Source organism: Antedon bifida, chromosome 9, assembly GCF_963402885.1.
Source record: "Antedon bifida chromosome 9, ecAntBifi1.1, whole genome shotgun sequence".
Taxonomy (NCBI): domain Eukaryota; kingdom Metazoa; phylum Echinodermata; class Crinoidea; order Comatulida; family Antedonidae; genus Antedon; species Antedon bifida.
Window position 1 is genome coordinate 12,931,288 of NC_136234.1, and position 15,857 is coordinate 12,947,144.

A 15,857-nucleotide genomic window follows, 5' to 3' on the forward strand; every position below is an offset into this window, starting at 1 on the left:
ATGCTTGCTTTGAAATTCTTTTTTCTTTTCATGAAAGCGCAAACCAACTCATCACCAAGAATTTCAAGATGATGTTTTAATATTGCAGGTACAACAACCAGTCACAGTTAAATTTGAGTCTAGATTGTGAAATTTTAACCATACAAATATGTATTTTGTTTATACTTTTATAATTATTTTTTTTCTTTTCATGAACGGGAAGCAACTCATCACCAATACTTTTAAGATGGTGTTTTAATATTTCAGGTACAACGACCAATCACAGTTAAATTCGAGCCTAGATTGTGAAATTTTAATCATACAAATATATGTTTTTTTTATACTTTATAATTACTTTTTCTTTTCATGTGCTGGAACCTATCCAAGATGATGTTCTCAACATTTTAGTTTAGCCTGATATGACCACAGTTGTTACTTTAATGTTGAGTCTTACCTTGCTTACAGGTATGGCATTTATTTTATCTGTCTTGTCTTTTCATGAGTACGTTTTAATGGAACTATCTCACAACTCATCAAGTTACTGTATATATTATTATCAAAGATGATATTTTTTTTATTCTTTTTTTTAAATGACAATCGGCCAAAGCAAAATCTATTCTGGATGCACAATCAAGCATAATTAAGAGCACATTTAATTATCTATAACTTTTGAATGTGTCCATTTAGGTGGTCTATGTATACATAATGAAAGATGATAATTGTGGTATTTTTTTGATGAAGATATGTCTAAAAAATAATAATAATTTTCTTTTTTTTTTGGTAATTGTTCGTACCAGATTATAATGTTACCTGGTTCAAGTACCAACATTTTCATTTGATGATTGATTTTCATTTCACCTATACTGAATATTTAAATCTGGTATAGCTCCTCAGAATGAAAGGTGATCCGGCCCCCTGTTTATAACTTCTTATTGAAGGCTGTTGCATTTTAAATATGAATTCATTCAAGTATACGGGCGATAGTTTGGTAGGTATTGGTATCGTAATTTCAACACCAGTAACACATGTAAACACTACCGGTCACGGTGATCAAGTTTGTTTTTTGTTGTGTTTGAAAAAATGTAAAGATGTCGGCCTATTGTCCCCCCCCCCCCCCACCCTCCCAATAAAAAAAACATGAAAAAATGAAGATTAATAAATCAGACTTTGAATAGGCCATTTTGTAGTTAAATAATGTTAATCACTTCCATAAAAAAGCCACGAAAAAATTATGTTTTCACTTATATTATGATACTCATTGATACCAACAATATATAATGTTTCGTTTATAAAATAGGGCTGCAGTCCTTGGATCTACTGTATTTATCCAGGTTCAATAACATATCTCAGGTTGCAAGGGAACCATATGGGACCCATATGAGAGCATATATGGGTACCATATGAGTTTCCCATATGGGATTCCACTATTTTTGCACCCGAGAAATATGTGTGTCCCACATGGGAAGGCCCACATAGCCCATATATAACCCATATTTCAAAACATACAGGTATCATATTGTGTTTCCCATATGAGATTCCACTATTTTTGGACCCAAGAACCATGTTGGTTTTATGATTATGCACACAGAGTAGCCAAATAAGCGCATTGCATTATGAGATATGTTTTGATTGAAAACTTTGACTGGAAGTCAAAGTTATTTTTTGAACCAAAAAACATCTGTATTTCTATGATTTTTTTCGACTAATTTTTGGTGAAAGTTAAGAACTATTATGATACTTCAAAATGACCCACATTTTTTCGAAATCTTTTTATTTTTATTTTTTTGGAATTTGACAAAGGGACAATACATCTGTAATCAACAGACTGAAGATAAAGCATATGCCAAAACAGATTGTAATAATATTGGAATCAATCACATCTTGTCCAGTTCAGGAATTGTGAAGAATAGCTAGCTTTCAAATGGTCTGACCTTGTAAAATTTAACTTATTTTAAGTTGGTTGGTTTTACACAAAATGGCGTTTGAACAAGATAAAGGATGGGCTTATGTTGTTGCTCTAGCAAGCTGGTCAATTATAATATTCACAGATATGGCTTTCAGGTCTCCGGGAATATATTATACATATATGGCCGAGTATTTTGAAGCTTATGCTGTTAATGTTGGATTTGGTCTTTCTATGATTCGGACTCTCAATTTCTTATTAGGTAAGACTGGTTGTAGGTCAAAGACTTTAAATCAAGCAAATGCTTTATTGAACAGCATTTTCATGCAAACAGGTGTCATTATGACATTTACATTTGCATTAGGTTATTCATTGTTTTAATATTATTATTCATTGTTTTCTGTGAATGGAACACCGTCGTTAAACATTTATATTCAACTAGGACACTTAAGCCTATATATAACAGCGATAACAGCAGAGGGAAGTAAATGTTTGTGAATATAGAATCTATGTTATTCCTTATGACCATTTACACATAATGCACAGCGGACGGGCGGTTTCTGAAATAGGTTAACAGATTCTATGTGGGACAAGCTATCTACGTGGAACAAGCTACGTGGATTTCAGCTTACTGTGTAAATTGGCCTTTACGGTAACCATAACCTACTTTATATATCGCAATAAGAAACCACTTCATATTGGGACACCACCTTTTTTTGGTCCTGCTACCGGAATTTTGAATCTTGTCATTTATAGGTGTGCTGGGTGCCATTTTGGTGGAAAGATGGAGTTGTCGACTAGTTACATTTTTTAGTAGTCTGTTAATGATGTCTGGAACTTTTTTGATTTATATGTCAACAAGTTTCTACCAACTAATCATCGCATGTACACTTATTGGTTAGTTTAACATTTTATTTCTCTAAAGCTCTGTCTCTGTAGTTTGACAAAAAAGTGTGATGTGCACAAATATGGCAGTGATATGCCCAAACATAGTAGTGATATGACATCATGATGTCCATATATGGGCACATCACATTTTTTTATCACATAAAGTTTGATGAAGACAGCTGAGCATAATATTCAACGTATATAAAAAGGAACTATGACTGACCTAGGCCTAGTTGGCTTTTGTTTTTCCTGACCTGTTATTATTGTTTTTTATTTGGTCGAATAAATAAATGAAATGATTGTTTTTCTATAATAAAGAATTGGCAAAATGTTATTTTATGTCGTTTAATGTCGATCTTCTCACAAAAATCACCTTAAAAGTGACAGGAATTAAATTACAATATGCTTGCTTAGACCATGGAGCTATTTTATAGCTCCATGCTTAGACCATTATCTTCTGAAATTATCATCGTCATGTTTCATTTTATGAAGACATGTAAACAAAACTATTATGGCCACCTGAATTAAAAAGTGCGCATCTCACTTTTACATGCCCGATTTTCTCCCAAAATGCTCAGGCATTAATAATAATGTTACCTGGTATACCAATATTTTCATTTTGAGGAATTAAAAAATTAAAAATTTGAATAACTTGGATCAAATATTTCACCTATATACTGAATGTTATTTGAATTTGTTATAGCTTTCAGATTTAAAGGTGACGCGGTCCCCTATAACGTATTATGGAAGCTGTTAAATTATAAATTTTAATGAGAACAAAAATTGACTACCGTCCAAAGTGACGGGTCCACATCTCGCTAATTTAATTTCAGGAATTGGATTAAGTTTGGCGAATTATGTAAGCTACTATATCTTAGATGTTTACTTCAAACAGCACTTTGAATTTGTAATATCAGTATTGCTGGTGATTAGAGGTATTGGTGCCATCATTTCAACACCATTAACACAGGTAAACACAAGGTCTCGGTGATCAAGTTTGTTTGTTTTTAAATTTTAAACCACAGATGAATAGATTTAGGAAGCAATCTGGACCCGGATCTCAATTAATACTTTACTAAAATTATAGTTCAGTCAATCTATAATCTTTTTATTATTTGTACTAATTATATGCCATACGTCAAAACTACAAGACGGATCTTAACGATTCTTTATCCTTTTCTCTTTTTACTCTTGCCGAAAGTTACAACTCTTATAGTACTTTTTGTGTTGGGCATCGTCTTCTTTTATTTGTAGGCCTATTTCATCATACATCTTTAGACGAAAGGTGGAATAAAAGTATAATGTTAGTCTATAGTAGTAATCGAGCTAGAGATCTGTTAAAGACTGAAAATCTGCTAAAAACTGCTTTGATTTGTTTAAACAGGTAATGGTTATGGTGTACGGATGGAAATCAGCTTTTCTTATTAATACTGGCCTGTCATATCAGATTTTTGTTTGTGGCTCAGTTTTCAGAACTCCCAAAAAAACAATTAGGAATGAAGGCAACAACTCGAATATTTACAAACTTTGTCATTTTTCATTGTTTAAAAACAAAATGTTCCGAACTCTGCTAGTTGTATCATTTGTGCAAGCTGCGTCTGAAGGGATTATCCTAACCATGACAGACGATCTGGAAGAGCGTGGTGCATCGCTGTATTTAAGTCAATCAATTGGTATTATTTATGGCATTGGTAGTTTACTTGGAAGACCATTTCATTATGTTTTCAGCAAGTGTTTTACAACTGACTTACTTATCCACTTGGCAGTGTGTTTCCTTATCGCAACTTTTTCTACATTTATCAGTTGTGTATTCACAAGTGTGACGTCAGTGTTTTTGTACATCTTAATGTACAGTTTTTTCACTGGATGGATAGATGCGGCAAAACCATTATTTATGAAATATGAAATTGATGCTGATGAATTTGCCTTAGGGTACGCATGGACATATGTTTTTTATGGCCTTGGATCATGTATAATAATTCCTATAACAGGTACGTAAGAACGTTTTTATTTTATTTTTAGATTTATTACAGCAGGCAAAATTGCTACAGTAGCAATATCAAATCTGTCCTCGGTAACAATCGTGTATAGTTTGTAGGTATACTATATTTGGCGACAAACAGGATGGATAAACTCAAGATAAACAAACTGTTCCATTTTAGTCTTAAGTTCTGTCTACACTATCTGAAAACTAGTTTGACAAAAGTGTGATGTGCCCAAATATGGTAGTGATATGCTCAAATATGGTAGTGATATGACATCATCATGGCCATATATGGGCACGCACATCACATTTTTTTGTCACAAAGTTTGATAGTGTAGACAGAGCTTTAGAGAGTGGATTAAATGAGTCGACAGTTACGACCATACTAGGTCAGCTAAAAGCTACAAACACACTTCATAAAATTGATTATTCACCCTCCTGAAGTTCCACCTTACAGTAAGCCTCCTTTTAAGGGGACACCTGTCTTTTAGGACTCAACAAAGTTCCCCCTAGGCCTATGCTATAGCGTATACGTACATTGCCCCTCGGTTGGTTTCACAGGAAATTGCCGCCGTCATGGGTGTCCGTGGTGAAATTCTAGTAATGGCCCCAAAAAAAAGGCCCATTTACACTAGGACGATAACGGTCGACGATAAATAGACAAATATATGTATTTTATACATAAAACAAACGAAATATAAAAACTTTTCATTCCAAAACTATAGAATAATCATTTATGCTGTCTTTGATGAAAATGATATTTTCACACGTCCAATCAAATGACGTCATGATTAGTAAGAGCAATAATAATATCGTAACAATACAACGATGTTATTGTTTTTATTTATCATGACGTCATTTTATTGGAATTGTACAAATATTATTTTTATCAAAGACAGCATAAATGATTATCCTAGAGTTGTAGAACAAAAACCTTTCTATTTTTTTTTTTTTTTAAATCCAATGACATATTAAAAAGTTTATAACAATAAATAAGACAGTTTGGTCCTTTTATGGTTTTTCATCAGCACCTTGAACAAAAGTGGATATATTCGCTTGATGGAACTAAAATGATCAACAAGCATTTTATTTTACGAGGCATTATGTTTAAGAACTTTTGTATTTTTCAGGGTTACTTAGAGATTCAACTGGTTCTTATTGGGCATCAGAATTATTATTTTTTGTGCTTAGTGGAATTGGACTCGGAATACTTCTTAATGTTATCTACCATAGAAGGATACATTACAAATTATTACAATAATATCTTATTTAATTTATTATCATGCACTTTAAGAGCTCCACTTGATTTTCATTCTGAACTATTATTTAAGAGAAATCAAATGTACTCAAAATCACTGATCCATTCATAACATTCAAATCTCTATTTTTATGTTCTTGAATTATTTTGTACAGCTACTGACATTAACAAATATAATTTTAGAAATCCACGTAAGATGCTTGTACCACTTGTTAGATTAACCAAATCTAAATACTGTATAAGACTAACCTACTCAGTAGGCCTACCAACTCTGTGGAATGATTTAGATGATATACTTACTGATTGTAAAACCGTAACAATTTTAAAGAAATGTATAAAGTATTTTTATTTGTCAAATTATCATGAGTAAAGATATAAATGTTCTCTGCATATATATTTTGTTTCATACTTACTTATTTTTATTTATTTTTTTATTTATTTTATTTTATTTCATCATCACCCTACAGTGACCAAACGTCACCATTAACAGGGTTGAAAGACATAAAATATAATATAATATATACAGTACAAGCAAAAATCAACAAATAACAAGACAACATTTAGATATTACTGACATTAGACAAAACCTTGTGTCGGAAACAAGCAAGTGAATCAAAAAAAATATCAACAGATCCATCAACTGTACATAGTGAGTGGTGGTTATATATTTGAAGTTTAAATATGGCGTTTACCTTTTTCCTTAATAAACTAATTCTAATATATTGTTTTGTGAGGGGTCTGATTGAGACAAGTTTATTACTTCTAAACAAGATCCTAACCAAAAAAGGGGGAAAATATTATGTTAAAATGTATGTTAAATAAATGTTTTTTGTTGTTGGTTGAATAAATATTACGAAACAAAAAAAAAGTGGTCATTAGGTATAATTTAAAGCTAGTGATTATAGGTCGTGGGTTCGAGAGTGGAAAGCAATTTGCACCACTATGCTGGTGTTGATTCATAAAGTTTGGTTCCCACTAGGAGTCAACATAAGGACGTAGAAACAACGCAAGCGAATTGACCAATGACAAGCAGCAGCTCGAATAATCCATCGCTCGTGATTGGTCAAATAACATGCGTTGCGCTTACGTCCTTGAGTGGAAACCAAGCATAAATTTAATCCAATATACTCCTAAACAACAATAATTACTGTGTACATGTTCACTTTCTTATATTAAGCTCTGCCTACACTATCAAATATGGTAGTGATATTGCCAAATATGGCAGTGATATGACATGACACAAAAACTATGATTGTGTAGACAGATATTTAGAGGTTTTTTAAAAAAAAGAAATACACTACTATAAATTATATGTGATGATTGTATAACTAATTGAAATGAATAAGATTAGAAGAGATATCAGATTTTATAAATGTACACTGCTGTGTAGTAAGTTCTTTATTACAACAATAAATATATACTAAAAATCAAATCAAAGCAGACTACAAACAACATGTATTCTATATAACTACTGTAGCCTATATCAATTTATTCATAATATACTTTCACAATTTTTGTAGCATTATTCTCCGCCCCCGCCTCTCACAAAAAAAATATGATTAGGGTTCTAATTTATACACCTTCAGTGCCATAATTTCACAATTACATAATATAGAATGTATTTATAATTATCAGGCAATATAATGTCTGATTTTAATACATATTAATGAGTTTAGAGAAACTATGATATGAATGTGCACTGAGTGCTCTATGTGCCTTAAATTTTAGAAAAATATAAAAAGAAAAAATTCATATTTTACAATTGTTAGGCCTTGATCCCGTAATTAGCATTTCAAAGTCTTGGATCCATCATGGATAACCAACACCAGTGGCGTAATGCAGAGACCTGAGGCCCCTGGCTTAGGAACATTAAGTGGCTCTCCAACGCTGAAGGCATCGGGCGTTTATAGCCCTTTTCGACATACCTTAATGCCCTATTTTCCTCTGGGTCCTGCTCAGGGGTGCCCATAAGCTCCGGGCCCCTGGGTTTTAGTTAGCCAGTAAACACTTATAGCCATTACGCCATGTGACCAACACCATAAACCTATTCTGTGTTAAAACACAACACTACTAATCTGTTATACTTAACTTCTATATCTGAATAAATATTGACTTAAGAATATATCAAGGTAATGACGTTAGAACCTTTATTAAGGGGACACCTTCCGGAAACCAATAAAGTGTCTCCTTAATTGAGCTGATTTGTGTTGCCATGGCTGTAATGTTAAAACATATATTGGCCCTTGTTTATTTTATAGGAAAGTGTCCCCTTAATAGGTGTTTAAAACGAATGCTTCTACTTTAATTTCTAATTTAATAGAAATTTTCAAATCTATAATTTAATACGGTAAATCTATGGTATTATTATATAAATTGAAGTTTGAATTTAGAATTTTAAACATTTTTTAAAGAATGGTGGATGGAATGGTGTTGCTTAGAGCACATTTTGGCACAAATTCCAGCCAGTGCTAAGACACAAAAATCTGAAATGAACATCTTATTCTTGTCCGTAATTTTCAAGGTTTAATTTTTTGCTTAGAGCATATTTCTAAATTATTAAATTACATTATTCAACAAACTTTTCATATCTAAAAATATTCTATCTAATCTAATCTTTAAAACAAAAATGCAGATATACATTTAAATATAAATATTATGTCAACCACATACAAAAAAATGTTACTATTTGATGAGGTACAGATACAGTAGAAGCCCCATTAAGACATTTCCCTTAGGAGTGTCCCCTAAACATGGGTTGGCCATAGTGTTTATATATATTTCAAAATATCACAGTTCATATCACAGTAAAGTGTGGTCCTCTTAATATATAAGCATGTCCCCTGAATAGGTTCTACTGTATCTATTTGTTCTTGTAAATAAATATTACTTTAGTAATATGAAAACTGACCGCTATCTATATAATATGCTGTCCATCCATCTTATATCTTCAGCCTTTTATTTCAGTTGCAAAATCTTGATAAATATTAACCCCTTCAACTAGTTTTCCATAAAAACAAACTAAAAAGAAAAGAATGCTTTAATTTCAAATTGTAATATATCAAATACAAAATATAGTTATCAATGCCAGTTGATTTTACATGCTATAATATGGTGGTCCTCCGTACAGGACTATATGAATTATTATTGCTTTCAGGGCCGTAGCCGGCATGAGGCAGACGAGGCGCTCGCCTCGTCTGAAATTTTCTCACTGCCCACTCCAATTTCCCAGTAGAGATCGTCATATTTTATTTTAATAGTATATTTAAAGCATCTTTGCCTTGTCTGTTTTTAACCTCTCGCTACACCCTTGGCTTTTGAATTTGTTTGTTACATGCTTACCAGCAGTCATCGCCACCAGCGGTGATCAAGTAACGGTCATCAAATGTGAATTTTACATTGGTCACATGAGCTGAATGTCCAACATACTTCTTATGTGGTGCCTAAAAAAATAGATACATAAATAATGATATAATTAAGTCATGGGTATTCTGACCAGGCAATCTAACAACAGTTACCAAGATAGGAACTCGTAACAGTCCTTTGATCTTGTGTCTGGCTGCGACAAATACCAACAGCACTGTATAATGTACATATTCTCAGCAGCGCACAGTGTCTGTTAAGGGACGTGGAACTGATTATGTTGCAGCCACAGATAAACCCTTTGATCTCTGGAGCTCAAAATCCTGTTGTTAAATTGCCTTGTTCTGAACAATGTTGTTTTAAATGTTTTTAATTGAATTCTATGCTTTATTCTATACCATTTTATAAATATTTATAGTGAGATAACCTCTAATTGAGTGGGAATGCAAATAGTAACCCTATTTATGATCAGCTTTATGTTGTCTATTAAGAACATGCTTGTACTGATTGGAGGAATGATCTTGCACTAAAATCTTCTCAATCAGACTATCAAATTATTATAAAAATCCCCTGCCTAGAATTTACTCTGGACGCACTTCTCTCTAGAAGCGTGCTACTGTTTCAAAAGTGTAGTGTTCCAAATATATTATTATTAACACAGACTAAGGCTCAGAATTCAATGAAAATGTTATCTCTTGAAAAGGAGGGTTACATTGTAGTTGCATAATTACATATCGGTTTCCACCAAAACATAAATCTTTAAAAAAAACATTACAACAATATATTTTCCATTGAAAAGTATCTTCTTCAAACCCACAGACAAACATACAGGGCCAAAACATAACCTCCTAGTCAGAGGAACAATAACTACTAGTTCAATGCTTACAAATTTTTCTGAGCTTGGGAAACCAAACAGTTTTACGAAACCATAATCGTCTCCTGTAGCAATTGCATTAGAATTTCCAGAAACAACCGCACAATTGACATCTGCTTTTTCTGCATTACGAGGCCAGATTCCAATGACCTCTTGACCTAGAACACTAAATAAAAATTATATACAGTTATTAGATTTGAGTTGATCCCATTGAGTCATTAATTAGAGTTAATTAAAATAAAATAATTGTCCATATTGTTATATAATACTTACCTAGTCCAAGTTTGCCAAGTGATTTTGTCAATGGCTGTGCTTTCTAATATTGGTTTACCTCCTGGTACATCATACACTAGTCGTTTATATGCCCCTGTACCAACCTGTAACAAAATTAATGATGACATTGATAATGAGTGTTCAAAATATAGATGACAAAGTGGAAAGGCCAACGAGTTATTATATTACAACTAGGGAATAAGCTCTAACGCAATCACAGCTCAAAAGTAAGCTACCATAGGACATGGCAGCAATTGGCCAAATACAGTAATTATTCCTGTTTGAAGTCGCATCCACTACTCACTCACTCAATACTATAACAATTCTCGTATGTGAACAATTTAAGACATTAAAACAAAAATTATTCATTTAATTTACAATATAATAAATTTATCAAACTGTTCCGTGTTCTAATCTCAGGTATGTGGATTTCATGTTATATAATATTTTAGATAACAGATAGATAACAGATATGGCGACCTTTTTGAGGTCAAGGACATAATGCCACAGACAGGTCTAGAAATCGTGTCTATCGCTCTATGTCTATTTTTTCCAAAAGCTTGGTTTGTCTTGGACGCACCACAACAACATAAGTTGACTAAAACCACAAGCGACTGTTTGGATGGTACATTGCGGCATGTTTGTCAAATTGTCATGGCCTTGTATTTCACCTAAGTGGGAACCAAGCATTATTCACAGCGGTGTATGCTGGGGAGATGCAGCGACCTCCCCAGACAGCAACCTGCCTACACCTCATAGAAACATTGTGTACAATAACACTTGTTTTTACCTGAATAAATTTACCATCAGCAGAAAAATCGAGTTGAAAGACAAAGCTTGGTATACCCTTGCAGAAACCAACTCTATTCAGACTGGGACCTTGAGTTAAATCATAGAAATCCACACATCCATCATCCGAGCCAACTGCTAAGTATTTACCATCTGGACTGAATCTACATATATGGTTGGATTCAAAATTGGTCTTATTTTACATAATAATTCAACATTTGTTAGTTTCTATCAATTGTGAAACATACTACTGTATAAGGTTTAGTGAATGGAACAACACCACAGGGTTTCGGTAATGTGGTCAAATGTATGTTTTGTGGAATATTTGAGACAACTAGGGTATGTATCTGAGATGGTTATTAATAATAAATATTTTGCATTGTGTTTGGCTATTATGGAATTAAGCATAATTTATACATATATATTATACTAGTATAAAAGTCTGTAAATTAATGTTGGTATTATTAGATTAGAAGCATATCTTAAAAACCAAAACATTAATTAAATTAATACGTTGTTGAGAGATAGAAACTGTCTGTCACAATGGCAGATAGGAAATTATGGAGGAATCTATTCATATAAGTTTGGGTATGTCCCAGACTAAGTAAGTAAGTTAGAGGAGAATATATAGTTATAGAATGTCACGCATATATTCTTGAAATGAAGCTTATGATTGGCTGAAAGTTTTAGAACCAATAATTGAAGTATGCTAAAAACGTGGTTAGTTCGGTTAGACTGGAGACCACAATGAATTGTCAGGTCTTAGCATTGTATACCTTAACATAGGTATTTTGTATTACAGTTTTGTTTACATTACTGTATGTTTACACATTCTGTAACAATTAAATTAAACAACTAATTTAGTACTTAAAAAGTTATATTTAAACTGGGCAAAAGATAGGACATTAGGTAATACGTTCAGCACTTTATTTCAGAATTTATAGGCCCTGGGTCTCTTATTTAAATATCCTGGATCTGCTATTTGTTATAACCCTTAAAATGTAAGCCTAGGGTAGCAGTAGGGACTTTTAGATTTTCGAGTATGTTACTAGAGATTACAAGGTCAGATGATCCCAAGGTCATTACATCATACGTTCACTGGCACGTCAATGAACATGTCCACGTAATCTAAAAGTTCATATATCTGTTGAACGAGTAACAGCCGACTACGACCCATGTGGATGTGAACGTTGTGCATGTTCACTCTAATCTAAAATGACCTAGGGTCATTGGGTCAAAAACATCAATACAAACAACATTATGAATTTTCATGCAATCTTCGTATTAAATGACAACAATAATACTAACTTGATATCAGTGATTGTCTTGTTTCTATCCCGTCTCTTCCCCCAGACTTTTAACGTTGCAGCAACTACTACCATGAATTCTCCATTTTTAAGCCCGACTGCAATCATCTCTCCATCAGGACTGTACGTAATAGATCGCACAGCTGCCCCAAGCTTGGCCATGTACGACATTTTCTGTAATTATTATGAATTAATTGGTAAGTATAAATGTGTGGGAATGACCTTATAGCCTACAGTAATAACTGGGCTGAATTGCACACAGATTGGAAAAAGGGCGTGTATTGGCGCAGTGTGTTGGACTAGTGATTGCAAGATCAGAAGTTTGAGTCCAATGCTTGTTGCATTGCAAACACTTTGCTTACATTTTCCTCTCTCCACCCAGGTGTACAAGTGGGACCTGGCAACATTATGGGAGTATGCTTCCATACATGTTTGATAAAAAATGACCAGGGTAATAATGTGATGCGCTTAGAATAAAATAAATCTTTTAACAATAACAATTCTGATTATGTCCATTATAAATTAAACTTTATGTGACAAAAAAATGTGATGTGCCCATATATGGACTATATACTACCATATTTGGGAATATCACTACCATATTTGACAGAGCTTAATTGGTACTTTAATTCATACTTTTATCTGCCAGGCACTTAATCAATCCCATGACTTAACTTTAAAGCATGTCATGTTCTTTTAATCATTAGTACAGTACTTCAATTGGGGTAGTAAACATTTATGTTGTAACCACAAATACATAATGTTTAACAATTCCTATTAAGTTGCTATATATATAATATTCATTGAGCATGTGAAACTAAAATTTACTACTAGACAAACATTAATACATCAAATAGCTGGTAGCTGCTTTATAAGAATATAAACTCAGTTACAATGCTAATCAGGTTTCAAAACATCTCACAAAAGCCCTTTAATCCAGTCTAGACATAAAATTAGCTGGTAGCATTAAATAACGAAACATAAAACACTACAAAAGAATGTTTGTTTGCATTATATGTGCATATGTATAAAACAGTTAAAATGTAAACAATTTTTTATTGTAAAACGGGGCAGGGGCCGTATTATTATTATTGTAAAATGGGCCAGAGTTAAATATATAAATGAATATATACGTATGAATTAAACATTGCTCCATTAATTTAAACAAACACACTACTGTAATTCAATTTAGCAAGCACTCTTTTTTATATCAATTGTGAAATCTACACTGTAGCTTACAACATTTTAGTTATACAGTACTTACTACAGTAGTGTTTAATGCATTGCTACCCTATAAATTGTAGAAGTCAATGATATTCAATTAGCTAAAGAAAATGTTATAATGATTTTAAATATAATAGATGAATTAAACCTTGAGAAAAGAAGACAATTACACTTATCTCTTACCTTGTTTTGAATGTCCCAAATTCGAATAGTTTTATCGTCACTGGCTGATGCAAACATGGATTTAGAAGGGTGAGAGGTCAACCCCCACATCTCTCCCTCACCGTGACCCTGCAGAAGCTTCTTTGTATTTGTCGTCTTCTCTGTGATCTCTATAATCTCACTCTCTTTGGTACCCACAACTATCTTGCCCTTTAAAATAGTTAAATTTTATGATTGAGGGGGAAGAGACCTACTGGTCATGTACTGAGAGGAAAAAAGTAATTGAATGAAAACTAGATGACAAGGACGATGTTTGTGGACATATTTAAAATAGAAAAGGAGCCTGACATTTGGTGAATAATTTTTATTCCAGTCAATCAACTAAACAATTTATGAAGATTTGTCTTATTGTTAGGGTTAAAGGTTAAGGGTTAAATTTGATCAAAATCAGAAGCCTGAAGGACTCAAATATTTTTTTTCTACCATACGAGATTGGACGAGCTACTGTAGTTAACTGAACAGTTTATCTTTATGTTTCTACACGCACCTTTGTACGGCACACAGACTTGACAACATCGATCTTATTGCCTGTTTCCAACTGGAATGCTCGACAACGTTTCATCTCCTGGTCCCAAATCTTAACAGGGCCTCCATCTTTACTCCTATGAGATATCATAATAATTAGGTGTAATTTAATTTTAAACGTAAATAAACATTAATACACTGATGCAAAATATATCTTTATATAATAATGATGTGGATATAAGTCCAACATGGGAATGACAAAGGCCAAATATACAACATGTATGTATTTAAATACAAAAAGAACTGCAGTATGTCGAAAGGCAGACGTACTACACATTGGTCATCAGGTATAATGCCCACCTCCCCTTCTAAAGGAGATTAACTTAAGCTCATGATTACTCTTTTCTGAGCTTAGTTTTTGAGTTGATCCCTAAGTATAACATAGTAGTTTTACAAAATACAGAACTTTGCAACTATACTGTATACTTACAACTTCTCTTTGCCTCCTGATACAATGAGACCATCCCTGAGTGTAGTGTATAAACAGAACACAGCGTCTTGATGGGCCTTCTCAACAACTCTGTTGAGCAAGTTACCTTTCCAAACATATATATCACCACTCATTGAGCCTGTAAATGTCTGATCATTCTGCAAACAAATATACATTAAATATTATACATAATAACATGCTTCATCGTCTTAGTGCGTTCTACTAGTGTGCCATTTTTTCCTGTCGTGGACGGGTGTGTCTCAAGTGAGACAGTGTGATTTAATACTGTTTTCAAGTCATCTTGTATCGTTTTTTCCTCATATTTTCTTAGGTTTCCAACAGGTCTTTTTGCTTTATTGTTATGTTCACCTAGACCTTCTGTTCATAAAAAAACACATACTACAAAACAACAGGGTACAAAACGAGACAGGACCACTTGTGCTCATAACAAACTTAACCTCTTATCTTTTACATTGTAATTTTTAAAAATGGGTACCCCCTGGACCCGCCTATGCATCTTACAGAAAATTTAGCTTTGAATTGTATGCTTATATTTGCTGTTAAATGAGAGCTAGTAATACATTTATAACCATACTACTAATACGACTAGTCCTGTGACCGGGTGTGGTCGTAGGGTAGCTTCGCAATGTGTATAATATCTCGGGCAAATACACCTGGTGGAGCCTATCCCTCTCCAGGCTGTGACAGTGACTTTTTATGAATTAGTACACAGGGGTAACTTTCTACTTGTCTCAAAGGATTGCTAGTGTAGACAAGCATTTTGTGTACACTGGACCTACAGTTTATAGTCCTTTTCCGAGAAGACACATTTTACCACCAG

General features: G+C 33.2%; 2 protein-coding genes across 2 annotated transcripts in view; one reads left to right on the top strand and one right to left on the bottom strand.

Annotated features, from left to right (window-relative positions):
- Positions 1–1,948: 1,948 nt before the first annotated feature.
- On the top strand, positions 1,949–6,929 carry LOC144852158 (monocarboxylate transporter 12-like). Its single transcript, XM_078709903.1, has 5 exons — positions 1,949–2,144; positions 2,639–2,779; positions 3,604–3,740; positions 4,155–4,761; positions 5,885–6,929. The coding sequence occupies exons 1-5, from the start codon at positions 1,955–1,957 to the stop codon at positions 6,013–6,015; spliced, it is 1,206 nt and encodes a 401-aa protein (XP_078566029.1). The 5' UTR covers positions 1,949–1,954; the 3' UTR covers positions 6,016–6,929.
- A 317-nt stretch (positions 6,930–7,246) lies between these two features.
- The window catches only part of LOC144852140 (echinoderm microtubule-associated protein-like 6), a 30,412-nt gene continuing 21,801 nt past the window's right edge, over positions 7,247–15,857 (bottom strand). The window contains exons 27-35 of the mRNA XM_078709873.1: positions 15,017–15,174; positions 14,549–14,663; positions 14,023–14,211; positions 12,617–12,789; positions 11,310–11,472; positions 10,520–10,623; positions 10,259–10,412; positions 9,352–9,452; positions 7,247–9,030 (exon numbers count right to left, since the gene is read on the bottom strand). Of these exons, the coding sequence (XP_078565999.1) occupies positions 9,006–9,030; positions 9,352–9,452; positions 10,259–10,412; positions 10,520–10,623; positions 11,310–11,472; positions 12,617–12,789; positions 14,023–14,211; positions 14,549–14,663; positions 15,017–15,174 (1,182 nt within the window). The 3' untranslated portion in view covers positions 7,247–9,005. The remainder of the gene's footprint in view (positions 9,031–9,351; positions 9,453–10,258; positions 10,413–10,519; positions 10,624–11,309; positions 11,473–12,616; positions 12,790–14,022; positions 14,212–14,548; positions 14,664–15,016; positions 15,175–15,857) is intronic.